At 37.4% G+C, this 17,692-nt stretch overlaps 2 protein-coding genes across 7 annotated transcripts in view; one reads left to right on the forward strand and one right to left on the reverse strand.

Annotated features, from left to right (window-relative positions):
* LOC117421162 (evC complex member EVC-like) overlaps positions 1-5,122 on the forward strand; it is a 20,859-nt gene extending 15,737 nt beyond the window's left edge. For 3 of the 4 annotated variants that reach the window (XM_034035190.3, XM_034035192.3, XM_059032913.1), the window contains 6 exons: positions 113-257; positions 598-703; positions 1,111-1,237; positions 1,509-1,599; positions 3,614-3,726; positions 3,967-5,122. In XM_034035190.3, coding sequence (XP_033891081.3) covers positions 113-257; positions 598-703; positions 1,111-1,237; positions 1,509-1,599; positions 3,614-3,726; positions 3,967-3,972 — 588 coding nt within the window. In that variant the 3' untranslated portion in view covers positions 3,973-5,122. The remainder of the gene's footprint in view (positions 1-112; positions 258-597; positions 704-1,110; positions 1,238-1,508; positions 1,600-3,613; positions 3,727-3,966) is intronic. The other variant, XM_034035191.3, reaches the window with a different exon arrangement.
* LOC117421163 (dihydropyrimidinase-related protein 1) overlaps positions 4,442-17,692 on the reverse strand; it is a 24,254-nt gene continuing 11,003 nt past the window's right edge. The window contains exons 5-16 of one of the 3 annotated variants that reach the window (XM_034035193.3): positions 16,681-16,742; positions 14,251-14,331; positions 13,132-13,200; positions 12,469-12,589; positions 11,850-12,006; positions 10,471-10,612; positions 9,924-10,094; positions 8,941-9,120; positions 7,866-8,031; positions 7,341-7,367; positions 6,869-6,937; positions 4,442-6,053 (exon numbers count right to left, since the gene is read on the reverse strand). In XM_034035193.3, the coding sequence (XP_033891084.3) occupies positions 5,962-6,053; positions 6,869-6,937; positions 7,341-7,367; positions 7,866-8,031; positions 8,941-9,120; positions 9,924-10,094; positions 10,471-10,612; positions 11,850-12,006; positions 12,469-12,589; positions 13,132-13,200; positions 14,251-14,331; positions 16,681-16,742 (1,337 nt within the window). In that variant the 3' untranslated portion in view covers positions 4,442-5,961. The remainder of the gene's footprint in view (positions 6,054-6,868; positions 6,938-7,340; positions 7,368-7,865; positions 8,032-8,940; positions 9,121-9,923; positions 10,095-10,470; positions 10,613-11,849; positions 12,007-12,468; positions 12,590-13,131; positions 13,201-14,250; positions 14,332-16,680; positions 16,743-17,692) is intronic. The other 2 variants (XM_034035194.3, XM_034035195.3) reach the window with 2 other exon arrangements.

Below are 17,692 nucleotides of genomic sequence, written 5' to 3' on the forward strand. Positions count from 1 at the left end.
CAACAAATTGATAGTTTTTTAGATAAAAATAAAAAATAATTACTTGAGTAAAAAAAGGGGCTTTTTTGGTTTTTAAAAAAGAACCAACTGTGAAAATTGAATATGTTTACAGGACCTGTTAAAAGAAGCTGCTACTGAGAGTGTGTATGTGACCAGGGAATCTGTTAATAGACTCGCACAGAACTATTTTACTCAGATACAGAACATCACAGAAGCCTTGGAACATGATAAACAGCAGCGTTTACGACATCTAGAAGGTAGGTGAATCGGGCAACAATGGCAGGGTTATGAACCAGTTCTAGCCTTGCACCAAGTCCCGGGTTTCAGAACTCCCCTTGTTCAGGCATATAGAATTCAAGCTGTCATGAACTTCTAAGTTATTCAACTATTCTGTTAATCAGTAAACGTACAACCCTGGAAACATGTTGTTCATTAAACCTTTAAAACTGTTAATCTGAAAACAGCTTGTGTCGTATCACAGAGCCATTGTAATACAGTATGTCAACTATACAAATGACAACATTTTCTGATAGTATTTTCTAGTTTATGCTTGTTATTGCATGTAATAAGCTTTCCCAAACTATTATGTTTTATCAGACATGTGTAAAAATAAACAGATAAGTCAAAAGCAGCTAAATGAATCCCTTCAGAAGGAGCTTGCCAATTGGAGCAAAAAACCAACATCGACTGAGTTTCGTCAAAGGTATGTCCACCAAGAGCATGCAGAACTTCAGTTGCACGTATGAGTGAAAGTAGCCTAGATTTTAATTTGACATAACATTTTCTTTCATATAAAAAATATCAAATAATACTTTGGTTACTTAGAACTGGTCAATGTGAACTTGGCTGCTTGAGCTTGTACTGTGTGTGTGTGTCACCATACTATAGACTTCCTAATTCTAAACCACATGTCAGGCAAGTATGACAAAATAATTGAAAAAACAATATAATCATTTACCCCAAGAAGCAGCTGCAAGAAAATAAACTGACGCGCTGATAAGAGGTTTTGTGTGTGGTTTTTTGTCAGTAGCATGACAGAAAAGACTCATTTAAATGTATTTAACAGGTTTGAATGGTATTGGATTTGTCTTTTTTTTTTTGTCCCTATAGAGTAGTTTTGCAAAAGAAAAAAATCCTGACCCAGTATGACTTGAATCATGAAGCAACACTTGAGTTTCTAAGGCAAAAGAAGTCTGTTCTTGATCATATGGAAAAACACCTTGATGGACAACTGCAGGTACAAATCTATTGAAGTGGGGGTGTTTCAAACTTGGGTACCAGAACGGTTTTGTGTACCTTTTTCTAAGGAAGACATTTCTTCATTTCAGATTTTTAAAAAATGCAGTATCTGAAAAATAGGAGAAATGCAGTACTGGTTCTTGCATCTGCTGAAAAGTATTTGCCCAATAAAGATTCAGAGTATTACTGTAGTTTGTATGTTTGTCCAAAGGCTATTTCAAAATTTGATAATTTAGTCCCTGGTTATCTCTTATGGTCTTGTTTCACAGGAAGCAGAGGAGACCTTCATGACACAGCTTGCAGCATTAGCTAGAGTTTCTCTTGGGAGGGCAGATTCCTGCACTAAGGACACATCTTCAGGTAGATACTGGTAGCTGTGTTTTCATTCATTCAGGAAACAACAATGGAACAAGATAGCTCCTAAAAATGTGAGCATATTGACGATTCATCGCTAGTTCATACATGTACATTAAGTGGTGTTTAGAAGAGTGGTATACTAAATGTGAATCTGGCTACATGTGAAACATTTAGCATTGGATGACAGAAGAGCTGTTTCCCTATGTAGTAGATTATAATCAAGAAGTTTGAGTGACTTGAATACTTAGCTATAAAGTTGTACAGTTGAGTTAATTTTGTTCTGTAAACTTACAGTGCCTATAGAAAGTCTACACCCCCTTTCAAAATTTTCACCTTTTGTTGCCTTATAGCCTGGAATTAAAATGCATTAAAATAGTTTTTTTTTCATTTATCTACACAGCCTACCACACAACTTCCAAGTGAAAAAAATATTCTAGAAATTTGTAGAAAATTAATTAAAAATAAAAACTGAAATAGCTTGGTTGGATAAGTGTCCGCTCCCCTTGTAATAGCAATCCTAAATTAGCTCAGGTGTAACCAATCGCATTCAGAATCACACACCAAGTTAAGTGGCCTCCACCTGTGTTAAATTGTAGCGATTCACATGATTTCAGGATAAATTCAGCAGTTCCTGTAGGTTGTCTCTGCTGGGTAGTGCATTTCAAAGCAAAGACTCAACCATGAGCACCAAGGCGCTTTCAAAAGAACTCCGGGACAAAGTTGTTGAAAGGCACAGATGAGGGGATGGGTATAAAAAATATATATCCCTTGGAGCACGATTATTAAGAAGTGGAAGGTGTATGGCACCACCAAGACCCTGCCTAGATCAGGCCGTCCCTCCAAACCGGATGACCGAGCAAGAAGGAGACTGATCAGAGAGGCTACCAAGAGGCCAATGGCAAGGCTACTTTTAAGGCCAAGACTGGTCAAAGTGTGCATGTGACAACAATATCCCAAGCACTCCACAAATCTGGCCTGTATGGTAGGGTGGTAAGAAGGAAGCCATTACTCAAGAAAGCCCACCTTGAATTCTGTTTTGAAGTATGTATAAAAACACTCATGAGATTCTGTAGCCATGTGGCAAAACGTTTTGTGGTCTGACGAAGCTAAAATGGAACTTTTTGGCCTAAATGCAAAGCGTTATGTTTGGCGCAAACCCAACACAGTGCATCACCCAAAGAACATCATCCCTACTGTGAAGCATGGTGGGCAGCATCATGTTATGGGGATGTTTCTCATCGGCAGGGACTGGGGCACTTGTCAGGATAGAAGGGAAAATGAACGGAGCAAAGTACAGAGAAGTCCTTGAGGAAAACTGTTGCCCTCTGCAAGAAATCTGAAACTGGGACGAAAGTTCACCTTTCAGCATGACAACGACCCAAAGCACACAGCCAAAGCTACACTGGAGTGGCTAAGGAACAAAAAGGTAAATGTCCTTGAGTGGCCCAGTCAGAGCCCTGACCTAAATGACATGGCATGACTTGAAGATTGCTGTCCATCAACGCTCCCCAAGGAACTTGACAGAGCTTGAACAGTTTTGTAAAAAAGAATGGTCAAATATTGCTAAATCTAGGTGTGCAAAGTTGGTAGAGACCTATCCTAACAAACTCCGCTGTAATTGCTGCCAAAGGTGCTTCCACCAAGTATTAACTCAGGGGGATGGAGACTTATCCAATTATGATCTTTCAGTTTTGGATATTTAATATATCATTTTTTTCTCAATAAAAAACTTTTTCCCCTTAACAGTGTGGAGTATGGTGTGTAGATAAGTGGAAAATAATCCTCATTTAAATGCATGAAACTCTTGAGGCACTGACACAACAAAATGTGAAAAAATTTCAAGGGTGTGTAGACTTTCTATCGGCACTGTATGTAAAATACAAGAAGATATATTTCTTTACATTAAAATGTTTCCATCTTGTTTCTAAAAGAAAAATAAAATCACAATGTACAATGCCATCTACAAACCCTGTATCAAGTGTGCAAAGTAAAACTGAAAAAATATGTGTTTTGGCAGAAGACAAGAGAGTGTCAAGAAAGAAAAGATCTCCAATCCTAAGCCAGCCCAGCTCCAATGATCATGATGGCAATGATGATGGCTGTTCAAAGTCAAAGATCAGGCTTTCCCAGGTAACAAATTCATAAAAGAATGCACATCACGCACAAAGGCTGATTTTGGTCTAAAATCCCTAAATACCCCTTAGGAAATCACTTCTTTATTGCAATAGAAATACAGACATCCTGTCAATCCACTGAAAGTAAAGGTCATGTGACATTGAAATGTCCCTACAATCATCAACCAGCTTTGAAATTGTTAAGTTATTTATTCAGGTATAATCTTCCACTGTTTTGTGTTTTTACCCGTTTCAGACATGAAAAAAAGGTCAGCTACTTTACACAGCTCGGAGGAGCCAAAGAAAAGTTGGAAAAATCTCCAATCATCACTCCCTCAGACAACGCATACTGAACTACCTAAAAGCAATGACTAAAATGTGTGCTTAAAACAGAATTGGAGGTTGGGATATTTTGTAAAGCAATCAAGGTTCTATAACAAGTTTTTGGGGCCCCCATGTGTCATGGGTGTTGTGAAAATGTTAAGTCGACACATACATTTTGTGTCCAATATATATACATATTGAATCTTTAAAATTAAATAAGGTACTTTTTTTTGCTGGTGGATATTATCATATTTCTAATATAAAAGTCCAGTTCATACTATGCAGGTTGTGCATGTTTTCTTTTCATAAATATTCACATTAACGCCTGTGATTTTGGTCGTCCGGTCCAGAGAACCAGTAGATCCAAATCTTTGGCTGTCTTTTTTTTTTTTGGCTCCATCTACTGGAAAAAAATGTATACAGACCTCTGAAAGGGTTATGGTACAGTAGCATTGGAATTCATAAATTGTATGAAGTTTTATGAAATGGTTTTTTATTTTATTTTATTATGAAAGTGATGTTCTACCTCTGTCCGCTGTTTTCTGAGGATTACTAATTATTGCTTTAAAATCAATGTACTTGCAGCATCCTAGCTGTATTCACATTATCTTGTCTTCCTTTAATCATTGTGAGAATCTTTTGACTTTTCACTTGCTTTTTTACAACCCTATGAATATCATAATCTGCTGCATGCTGGTACCTTTGCTTGTCTAATTGCACAAGGTGATTCGGTTTCAGGAAGCAACAGCAACTTTTTAGCTGTTGTCTTTTGAAGTAGATTTTAAAACTTAACTATTATTATTATTATTATTATTATTATTATTATTATTATTATTGTATACCGGTAAATACCACAGGTGTTTTGAAAATGTATCTGACAACACAATCATTCTGTTTAACATGTCATTATTTCTAATTTAAATTTGCTTTACAGTTGAGTCTTTAACATATATACTTTGCATTTGTTCAGTAAATTTTGTCTGTACTTGTTTTTAGTGATTTATTCCTGCAAATCATGCATGTTAATCAAAGCTTGGTACAGCTACCAGTTTGCACAAATAAACAAACAATTCAATAATTAAAACAATGGCTAGAGAGCTTACTGTTTTTATCATATTTTTCATGGTTTATTTCACAGTTGGAGTTTTAATTGTTAAATCACCAGACAACAGTAATTAAACATAAGTAAAAACGTAGGTGAATATGAGAAATAATCAGTAAAAAACCTGAAAGATATTTGACTGGGTTCTGATTTCATGCAGGTATTACACAGGTACAAATGTTACTTGCTTTTGTACCATCTTGTTAAATTACAATACTGTGTGTTACTTTGCTAGAAATGAACACTGATTTGATATGCTATTTTGTTTTTCCATTCACTTACAATGCTAAACTATATTTTGCATATGCCTGTCATAACTTTTAAATTGCATCCTTACTGATCTTGAGTGCAGTCACTAACACAGAATATTATACCTATCAGAACTAGCACCTTTTTTGAAAGGACACCTGTAAGAAGCCTTGCAGACCTATGCACGTGCTTGGTGGCATTTTATACCAAGAAGTGTGTTTAAAATTGGAGTATTCAATGACGTTTCCACAAAATGTGTTACTACATGCAACTAACTAACCAACCACATTTAAAAAGGGGCAAAGAACACATTTCTAGTTATTTCACTAAAAGAGTAATGGAAGCACCATTGTTGAGGTGATTATGGTAAGAAGTACAGCACAAGGGTGAGGCAATCATATTCAAGGAATGACATCACACTGTTTATACCTCTTCCTATTAGACAAAAAGAAACTTCATTTTCCACAGTAATACCAGAGAATGTGAGGACTCAAGGACACTGATATACAGTACAAAGTAACTGAACAGTCTCCCTCAATGATCTATTGTAAAGTCACAATCTTCAAGTTCAAGGGTTCAACCAAGGCTGGTAATGTTGGAGCGGCCACCAGGGGGATTCACAATGCGATGACCAGAACGCCTTGGAATGTTGTCATCAACCTGGGTACCTGGAAGCAGAATGTGGAGTAGGCACAATAAACATGGACTAAACAGTGATTTGACAGTCATAGAAACAGAATTTCAATACTGTAAAGTTCCTTTTAATAGGATGCACACCAGTTAAATCCCAGTTTGGGCTTTCATACAGAACAGTACTGTAATGTTTTTTTATTGTTTTGCTCCAATATATATATATATATTTGTTCTAGCTAGGTTTCAGATTACTGAGCACTATGAAATTGGAACCATCCATTGTGTTTTTAATTCATTCCAGAAACAAATGAAACACTGACCTATCCACTTGTTATTTCCACCTACTCTACAGTATAGCGGTTGGAATTCAACAGGCATAGTGAATTATTCTGACTAAGAAAGTCATTTAGGTTCATTATGCCAGACAGCAGGCTTTTTGGTAGACTATTAGTGGATAAGCCCAGTGTATATCACATTTAGAAAGATGGCAAGGGGAATGAGTTAACGGGGAAGGAAAGGGGGCTTTTATAAACAGTCAAGCATCTATTCAATTGATATGAACAGTGGCAGATGTTAAAAAAAAATAAAATAATAAAACACAACCACTGAAATTACTGACATGGAAAAGAAAAACATTAAAAAGAGACACACATGCAATGTTAGAGATGTTTGCCATAACATTAATACACAAAGGGTTCTATTTGAATGATATGAAGTGGCAACATGTAGATCCACCGCTGTTTAGATCAATTAAATAGACCCACCCATGTCATGGCTACAATGGGCATCTATTATTAAGAACTTTAATCTACAAAGGAATTTTTTTGCAATTATTGTTAACCTCACAAACCTATTATTGTTGTGTGCTTGTAATGTTTGCTTGTATTATTGCACCCTTCCAACTGCCGAGAAGCTGCCCCTGGAAATATATAAGACGTTGCATATGAGAGGGCTGTCCTGCATAAAACATGATCCGAAAATTAATAGTATAATTTGTTTATTATGTAGATGTATTGTGAGCGATGCTGCTGAATATATATATATGTAATTTTCACAGCATTTCTTTGTTGAGTTATCCTGCAGCTGGTGATGCTATGGTTTTGGGTTAGGAAGGGCAAAGTAAAGCAGTACTATTACATGACCACATTCATATTGTGTAGCAGTATACTGTATACTTCCTGGCCACCTACTGGACACTAAACAAAACAGCTGCACTCTGCAAAATTGATGGGGTGTTTCTGAGAAGGTTTAGGGTTTTAAAAACCCAGTAACCAACTAATAAATTAAGTCATTTAATTTAAAGCAGAATGCATAGAACTTACAGGGAATGGCAGACAATGGTGTTTCTCCTACAGAGAGAGAGAGAGTTTTTGAAGACTTTGTGAGCTAATGCCTTTTGCAGCCAAGGATAATATTAGTTATGCTCGTTATTGCAATGTATCACTAAACTGTTTATTGCTATGAAAATAGATTAAGTCAATCAAAAAAAAAAAAAATCAAAAAAATGTTACTTATAATTTGTTTAGATTCTAAAGCAATTGACTGCATTAATAGTGCAGACATTTTTTTTAATTATTTTTTTCATATTTTTGGGGGGAAAACACTAAGTACATACTTGTTTTCAACATGTGCCATCGGACATTAAACCTCCATTAAGCTGACATGACATGGTATAACATCTCATTTGAAGGACAGCACCGCTAACAGCACAGCACAACACTAAGACATACACACACCGTGGTAGGGTGCAGCCAAATGGAATATAATCAGGTTGAATTTAAACTTGCTATTGTAGAGGGGTGCCTGTCTATCCAATAGAGCTAGATAGTAACTGACTTAAGTCCTACCTGATAGGCTGAAGTTGGACTGGTGAAGATTCCTGATAGGTGGAGGCTGGTTCTTGGCGGGAGATGATTTTGCAGATGGTGAAGGTGTGATATATTTGGGAGTGGCAGGAACGTCATACACAGGCCCATCGTACATGCCTCTGGAGACTCCAAGCATCTCCATTCTCTTGAGGTACAAAAAGCAAGCCTTTGTTACATAGTACTCCTCATATTATAGGCTGGTTACAGAAAAGATTAAATACTGAAACAGGCCCTTGCCAAACACCGATCTCTGTAAGGAGGAAGGGCACATGTATCTGGTGTTGTAAACAAGGGTAGATTGAGGTGGTCAAGCCTGGTCATTTGTACTGAAGTGACACCGCAAACAAAGTTTAACTAAGAAGAATGATTTGGCTTCAGGACCCCAAAATTTTTTAAAGTTTAGCATCACCTAGAATTTTAGGATTGAGACATAATTACAAACAGGTATATGTGAACATAATTTAGATATTTTATTTAATATTGTGTAATCAAAGAAACTGCTAAATGATATCGCAAAAGGCTACTGGAAGCCATAATAGTAGTACAGTATTCCATGTTAGATTTTGAAATGTCACATTTTTATATTTTTGTCAGTTTTTCGTTAAGTATATTAGAAAACTACAAAGCGTTATGCAATTCATTATGTTAACATAGCATTATTCAGCAGGTTTCATTCTACAAGGTGATGCAAAACATTTGGCCATAGATGTACATATATCAAATAAATATATTTAGCATTTATTTGTAAGTGCAACATTTTTCTCCCCTATGTTTGTATTTCAGTCATGGTGTGAATACGTTGCAAAACAAATTGATGATTTCAAATATTGAAGGTAAATGAACAAAATCTATCTCTAGATACTGTAGATTTATAGTCAATTGAGGGATTTCAGAAACATCGTTATGGCGCAAAAAATCTTTTTCTAAAGCCATCAGAAGGATTACAAAAAGCATTTTAAAAAAAGACATTGTAGAAAAAACTTCATAAATGAATGAAGGGCGAACATTTAATCAGACTATGGAGTTATCAGATCTGTGTGTGGGACTGCATTACCTTGTTCCTGGTCTTGATGCGTTGGTAGACATATTCAGGGAAAGGCTTCCGGGGGATGAAGCGCCCCATTCCCTGGAGAACGTGCAATTTGCCGTCTTCAAACACAATCTTCCCCTGGCTGACAACCACCAAGGGAGCCCCATGGCACTCCATTCCTTCAAAAATGTTGTATTCGAGAGCCTTGAAAGAATTAAGGGAAGAGTCTTTGTTAAACAAGGCACAGGTATTATAATCCTTTAATACTGGAAATCTAATTTAGGCCAATTATCGTCAGTTTTGAAGTGCTTATGAAGAAATGAGTTAATCCTGAGGCTCTGTGCTTTAGGGTTGGAGTAAAGACTGCCACACACTGGACACAATGAGATTTCTTGTGCGGCAAAACAACACTTCATTTTTTCCTGGTACAGCACGTTCCTGGATGGAGAGCTGCAATTGTTCTGCCCCTATCTGTTGCGTGGCATATTCGCATAAATAGGATTCAAAATCTGATTTTTGTTGCCACAGTGCCACCGGTTGGGTTGCCAGGTGTGTCAAAGGTTCTTATCAAAAATATAGGCTCTATTATTTTTGACAAACAAAAAGGTATATGACACAACTGACAAGCAGGTTAGATTTTTCTTTTTTATGTGATTCAGGCAAGCCTGATTTTAATTCAAGCAACTGCCTGAAAATAAACATGTTTTTCATAAACTGAGGGGTCAAACCAAGCTAGTGGAATTGGCAGTCTCTTCTAAAGACAACAAGGTCTTAATGGAAGGGGGTGTACAGGTCAAGACTGTACAGTATTCGTGGTCATGCTTGCTGACACTGCCTGACTGTAAAATGAGTTTTTGTCACTTATCTTTCTTGTCTTATATTTTTTGTTCTTATAGTAATATAAAAAAAAAAAAACATCAATAAACCTAGTTTTTTCTTCCTTTGAACAAAATCTACCTTTGGCTTTCCAAACTAACAGTAACCTTAGCACAGTAAAATTTGCTTACTGAATTCTGCATTTTGGCTGACATGGTCTTTATCTTGTCTGGATCCCAGATGACAATATCAGCATCTGAACCCACTGCTATCCGTCCTTTCCTGGGGTATAGGTTAAAGATTTTGGCAGCATTGGTGCTGGTCACAGCTACAAACTGATTTTCATCCATTTTACCTACAGCCTGAAAAAAGGGATCATGGATTAGTCTGTGGATTTCAAGAAACATTTTCTTTTTTTCTTTTATTGTGGAAGACAAAGTCATCCACCCATTATATTCCCCAATCCCAGGTTTGGGGGTTGCATATATCTTAAAATGAGTTGTAAATGATTAATTAAAAACACTTTGGTTAGCATAAGGTAACACAAAAAAAAATTGCCTATTTTTTATAACGAAGTGTCTTTTTTAGTAGCATTATGATTGGTGCTAATCTGTGAAACCAGACGGCAACCATTAATTGTGACGTAGTCATATTTTTCTACAAATGCCACAATGGCATGAAGCACACAGCAGTTCATTACAGTAGTTAGTTAGTAACAGAATGTAAAACAGGTCTTACTACTGCTTTGTCCCAGACGATAGACATCCTCTCCTCAATCCCATTGGTCCCCTCTGGAATTAGAGTGAAGTTGTCTTTTCCAATGGCTTTCTGGGAAGTGCTGTAGGCACAATGTGCACTGCCTGTCACCTGCAGATCCCCACTGGGAAAGTAATAGAACAGAGTTGGGTTCTAAAACGGCACAGCTCAGTGTAAGCAGCCCTGTCATACTATGTTAATGTTTGAATTAGTTATATTGTGCAAATCCTTTATCCAGTTTAATAATGGTTGTATCAGTGTTAAGTTACTCTCTGGTTTAACCTTCACTAAATGAATGTTCCTAAGAAGTGAAGTAGAAGACAGCAATACAAAAGGAATACGAATCCGCAAGAAAATCCTTCTAGTCTTTGAAATACCGGGCATAGTAAAGAATAGATTGAAGCATAACCCAGTTTAGTTTCTAAGAGTTAACGTCTGTACAGAAGAATGCCTTTGCACATTCTGTTGTTTTAAAGCTATTCCTAGTAAAACTTGGGAGATATATAATACGTTACTGCATCGTGTGTAGAGTGTCTCTTATTTTATAAGAGACGTTGTTTTGTACAGTTTGAGCAGCCAGAACCAAACTGCACGAGATGACGTTGCCTATACAATAAGAGACTATACAATAATATTCACTTCTATTAACATGGTAAATGTGTACACAAATAGATAGCCAGATATGTGGCCAGCTGAGGTTTGGTAGATTTACAGTACAGCACAATGGTCTGTATTCAAAAACCATCAGCAATCCAGTAAATGCACTGCAATCCTAGGCATGTGGTCTATGAACCTGTTTGATATGACTCATTTCAGAATTAAGCCAAAAAAAAAAAAAAAAACAGATGTATATACTTTATCTTTATAGGTAAATCCATTTTAACTTTTGATTGACAATAATTAGTATTAATAGTTGTTAAATGTTAAAAACATATGCCCTACAATGTATGTCAAGATCACAAGTATTACTGAGTGCTTCAATGGCAAAGTCTTGTTTGTTGCATTTGCAAAGGATACTTATATCAGCTTTCTAGAGGAGAAAGTAAATGTGTGCCTTCTTGAAAAATGGCAGGGCTGTATAATCTTACAGTCTGAACGCGGTACCAACTTGGCTCAGATCCAAGAAGCTTGAAACAAATAATTAATGTATTCACGCCCAGCTTATGCCGTCCTGTTACAGAAATATCTCTGTAAATACCATACCAGTTACACCTACTGTGTCTTGAATCATTCATGTTCTACCATCCCAGAGCACTTTACAAAAGTAGTAAATCAAACCATTCAGTATCCAATATCATCAGTCTAGAACCTCACAGGTTAATAAACCTTTTTTTTACTGCATTTACAGTACAATGTCATACCAAGCCAAGAGCGTGTTGAGGTGGTCAGGTGTAGTAGGGTCAGGGCTCAATGGTGGTGATGTCACAAAGGCTGCCGCTTTCGACCAGTTTTTACTCCAATAGTGTGTCCCGTCTGTCCCAAGACTGGCAGTCAGTGGCTCTCCAAAAGCAACAGCTCCTATTGTTTTGAGTAATAAAAAACAGTACCAATGTGTTTTTTTATTAGTTTTTTTGTGATGAATGCATTTCTGGATTGATGGCACTGTAAACTGAAATCCTGTATCCACAAGGCAAGAAGAGGCAATATGACTTATCCAATCCTTGACGGCTCTGCAAATGAATAGACCCAACTGGGAGATTTTTGTTTATGACTCATGGGAACTAAGAACTGGGCTATGACCCACAGAACATATTGACATCTCACTAAACAATCCACAATTAAATGCTCCAGAGCACTTTTACAATTTACTAATTCCCCATTCATTGCATCCAATGCTATTTGCTTAGTCACACGCATAGCAGAACCCAGGCACACGATAATTTAACATTTATATAACAATTTTCAAATGGGGGTCAAATTGTGTGCAGACCATTATGTATAGACACAGCTTCACCACGAGGACAGGCTCACAGAACTCACCCTTCTTCCTCGCCTGTGCAATGGTGTCAGCAGCACTCTTGCTCATCACCTTGGTAATGTACACTGGGCAGTTGATTCGGTTGCCTATCATGATGGCACGGAAAACTGCCTCAGACTCCAACTGCAAGACAGAGACATGCAAGCGCTGTTTCCCTGAATGTGTCTCATCTCGCTGCCATTACCCTGTTAATGTGACACAGAGATGTGGAGCTGTACTGTCTGCTCCTTTTTACTGGTAAACTGGCTTTTCAAATTTAAAAGGATCATTCAACTCTATTCACACAAATTAGTCTAGACTACTAATTACCAATAATGGAGCTACTTCAGCTGCACAGAAATAACCACTTCAGTATGCAAAGTGCAACATTACTCTTAAAACACCAAATCGAGTAAATATTCATGATGTATAGCTCTGAATGTTTGACCTCTTTTCATCAAATTTAAATGGTGGTATAAAGTCTATAACCATACACATTACAAAATAGATTCACTAAGCATTACATCTTACGTTTTTTTAATTGTTGCTTTTAAGGAAAATCAGTGTCAGGCATACAACTTTATTCCGATTTTAATTCAACCCTGTTGCTTTTCATATATAGAGATATTACCACAAGTCGTGGATTGTAGCGAATGTGCCGCTTTTGCCATTTCCAAATCCCTTACCTCTTCAGGTCGGCTCAGAGCATGTCCTTCAGGTCCTGTTATTCCCATGCCGAATATCTTATTTTGTTCCTATGTGAGGTAAGAATTCACCTTTGTAAAATTGAGAGCAGGTTATCACTGAACACAGTTACGAAAGAAATACCTCTTTGGTGGTCTTCTTAGCTTCAGATAAGACATCTCTACAAAGCTACTTAAAGCTGAATATCAGGAAATAGGAAATAAAGACCCAGAACTGCTGGCACATTGGGAAAGACAATGGTTGCAGGGACATGGAAAAGATGTGCGCAAACCATTTTTCACAGTATGTTAAGCAATGGTACAACTAAAATTCTTCTGAACAATATACAGCGGTGCCTTCTTTCTTAATATCTAATCATTTTTATTTTGTTGTTGCTCCACTATATGTTTGTTCCATCACCAGCAGGAAGAGGATGCAACACAAATAGGTTTAAGTTTGTTTGTTTTGGTTTGGTTTTAAAATAGAAAAAACGGGGGCTCCCGAGTGGCGCATCCGGTAAAGGCGCTCCACGTGGAGTGCAGGATGCAGCCTATAGCCGGAGGTCGACGGTTTGAGTCCAGGCTATTCCACTGCCGACCATGGACGGGAGTTCCCAGAGGGCGGTGCACAATTGGCCGAGCGCCGAGCACCGCCCGGGAGGTGGGGGGCTGGCTTTGGTCGGCCAGGGTGTCCTCGGCTCACGCACCAGCAACCCCTGTAAGCTGCCCAGAGCTGCGTTGTCCTCCGACGCTGTAGCTTTGGGTTGGCTGCATGGCAGGCCTGCAGAGTGAAAAGTAGCGATTGGCTGATGGCACACGTTTGGGAGGACAGCGTGGGGGTGGTAGCGGTGAGCTGAGCCTAAATACAATTGGCCATTTCAAATTAGGAGAAAAACGGGGTAAAATCAATTGGCGACTACTAAATAAACAAAAAATAATAATAATAGAATGGAAAAGCTGTGCAGCAGGTTCTTTAAGGATCTGTGATTAGGTGTATATATAAATACTACCGGATTGAATGAACTGTATAAGCACAGTGGTACTTAAGCATAAACCTGTTCTCCGTTGTACTCCCGGGGTGACTCAATTAAGAGTGCTGTACAGTTTCATTCATTTTCTTACCTGAGCAATCAAGTCTCCATTCTCAGCGTGCACCTGCACCACAGCACCAAGGCCCTTCAGGAAAGTGAAAGCTTCGTAAAGCTGGCAAAAAAAAACAAGCACTGTAAATTGCAGTGTCGTGGCAACAATGCACAGTTACAATATAAGTTAACAGAGATGTCAACTCGTGTGCTTTGGGCGAGAGGACTACACACAATGTATTAGCGTATTATACTCAGGAACCACTATTAAACAAAAAAAGTGTTGTTGTTGTTTTTATATAATTAGAACATTAACTTTAGAGGACATCGGTACGCAAGAAAAATGTACTGGAACTCTGACAAACCCTTAACAGTGATTGATTAATTCCTCATACATGATTTATAGTAAGGTTGCCAATTGTTGTCAGGTTTTGTTTTGATTGGCCTGCATTTCTCATTTTAACCAAGTTTAAACCAATTGCCTTTTGTATGTTTTACAGACACAACATAATACTGTATCATATAACAAAGCCTTTATGATGTGTTGTTAGTATTACTGAATAGAACAGTTGAGCCTCCCAGGTGTGTGAATTTGTAGTAGTTTAGCCCATGAATAATATGGTGTGCAGCTTCCCAGGGTCATCTTGGCTGCTAGACCTTCTTACTCAACTGCTGTCCATTATTAACACTACTCTGCAGCTGTGGTTCTGCTTCTAAACACCAATCAGCAGCTTCCATACCACCTGAGCTACAAGCAACTGCTCATCATTTGGCTGGTTTCTCCGAAGCCTGGACCCTGCTGTTCCACATACCCAGAGTTCTCCCCCTTTGCTTCTCTTGATTAATGCCTCTGGATCATCGTTCAGTCTGTGTCTGAGAGATTTCAACCTAGACTCAACCTAGACTCAGTTTAACTAACTTGCATGGAATGCTGTGGTGGCTTTGCCCCAAGAAATACTTCATCAACACATTATAAAACCCTTTCAATAAAAAGAGCAGTAATGTGCATCATAAAACAACTCTGTATTTTTTTTAATTTGCATTATATTAATCCTGAGTTTGAAAGGACTTGATAAAAAAATTACTTTCCTACCCAATACTGGCCACCCTTTGTTATTGTTGTAAAATAAACAAAGGCAATATTTTGCTAAATAACACTAGTTCGCAAAAGGCTTCTAAATACTGACTTGGAAGTAACCCATGGACATAATATAATTTCATAGATGACTAAGCATAGCCCCCTCCTCCCTCCTACTTTATGTTAATTAACAGCTGCGTGTGCATGAGCGTTGCTTCTGTGATATCAGCGATAATTACCTAATTTACTTAATCGCAAACTATTACTGATTATTCATAATCATAATCAACACACAATATCTGTGGATGAGAGCTCTAGAGTGCATATGAGCAGTGCAGTCAATGAAAGGGTATAATTTTATCATTCTTGAACTTGATTCATTGGCCTTCCAAACAAATCCGAGGGGAAGAGGTGGGTTAGCTATCTCCAGAGGGTCAGATTAATTCTGAGCAGCAGACATTCATCTTTTGTGTTCATATGAATAGTGAGACTGTATCTTGACTGTTGACATTTAATTTGGCATTCTCATTAAACCTTGCCATCAGAGTTAAAACATGCTAGATTATAATCCGCTTTATTTGATCCTGCATCAGTCCCTAAGGTTGGATTCCAGTTACTCAGTTATACAGACGTTAATAGATTTTTGAATTTCACATAACAAATATTAAAAGGCACAATTACAAGTTGGCTATACATATCCCATATGAATGAACAGTAAAATAAAAAGTTTACATTTGTTATGACATTCAGGGATTTAAATAAAAATAATATTACCTGTCTGGTAATATTAAATAATAACAGACTATTAAGCAATGAGACTTTATTTATTTATTTATTTTTGTTAAATGTTAGTATCTTGTGAGAAGATTTTGAAGCTCTGTTGACTCAAATGGATGTCCAATCAGGGTCCCTTTTTCTCTCCAATTTGAAACGCCAAACCCACTGGCACAGGACAACTAAGCATTAGTGGGTGATCCCAAATCCTGCCTTCAAGCCAATCGTATTTAAGCAGTTTTGTATGTTATTCATTTTTGTTACTTTTATCTGTAAAGCACTTTAAGGCGATTTATCGCGAAAGGCTCTATATACGTAATAAAGATTGAAAAATTGAGATAAAGATATAGAACCCAGGAGGAGAGAGCTCGCATTTGATCTGCTGGGGTCGCCACTTAAACTAGACAATGTCGCGCAATAATTGAGACATGCACCATTTAGTGGTATTAGAAAAAGCAAACCCTTTATACATATGTAAACAGCCTCTGAGGGTTACCTTATTTAAATACAATGCGTTCAACTGTAAAGTTGCCACAAGAGGAAATTCAAGGAGTCTCCACACTGGATGTAAAAGGCTCACATGTTTTAAAGACATGTTTCTTTAACATTACTCCTTACCTGACTGTCTGTCATCTGAAACACATCTTTATATGCCATGTAAACCTGGAAGGAGGTGATACCTGTTCAAGGGAAAACAAAACAGTCTGCTCAGTAAATCAACATTTTTCTTTTAATTCCCAACACCAATGTACAAATATTCATGTACAGTTTAATCTGGTGTTGGGACCTTTGTATGACAATGCTAATTGCCAATAACCTTGTTTTTTCTAATTACTATTAATGGAAATGGTAAAAATCAACTAATGCAGATGACATCACGGAAACAAAGCAATGGCTCAGCCAGGTAACTCTCTGAACCTCTCAACAGATATAGACAACACAGATTCGTAAGGTAAAGATAGACAACACAGATTTGTAAGGTAAAGATGTCTTATTGACTTGTCAAGGCCATCATATCATTTCAGTCACTGGTATTTCTGGTTTATTTTTTTTTTACATTCATGGGGTTTCCATGCAATTTTTTTTTTAACTCGAGACATTTACACGAGAAAAATGTCTCGTGTAAAATGCTTTTTTGGGTTTCCTTCGCTCAGTTTATTTTACTCGAGTAAACCGGGCTTTTCACCCGACGTCATGCAAATGAATGGGAAAGGTGGGGATTGATATGTAAATTAACTATGCGTAAAGTACTCATGCTGTTTTTGAAGATTACTAGTGACATTTTGTGAAAATGTGGTTTCCATGTGCAGAGAACAGGTACACAAGTGAATCTAAACTGCTGTAATAAAGCAAAATACCCTGTGCCTGCTTGGTTAATAATGTGCTTTACTGCTGTTGACAAAATTGTTTTTCAATTTGAGGAGGCTCTTGCTGTCAGAGATTCTCTCCTTTCTTTTAAGTTGTGTTGGATTTACTGCTGTGTTAAATATTAATGATGCAAACAAATAAAACACAATCAATACGTTCATTTGCAATTTTATTTGGTCAGTTCTGAGAGGGCATCAACAACTTGGATGTTGTTGTGCTGTTTTGGGCGATCGAGCTGGCTTACGACATCCAGTTCACAAAC

This window comes from Acipenser ruthenus, chromosome 1 (assembly GCF_902713425.1).
Source record: "Acipenser ruthenus chromosome 1, fAciRut3.2 maternal haplotype, whole genome shotgun sequence".
NCBI lineage: Eukaryota > Metazoa > Chordata > Actinopteri > Acipenseriformes > Acipenseridae > Acipenser > Acipenser ruthenus.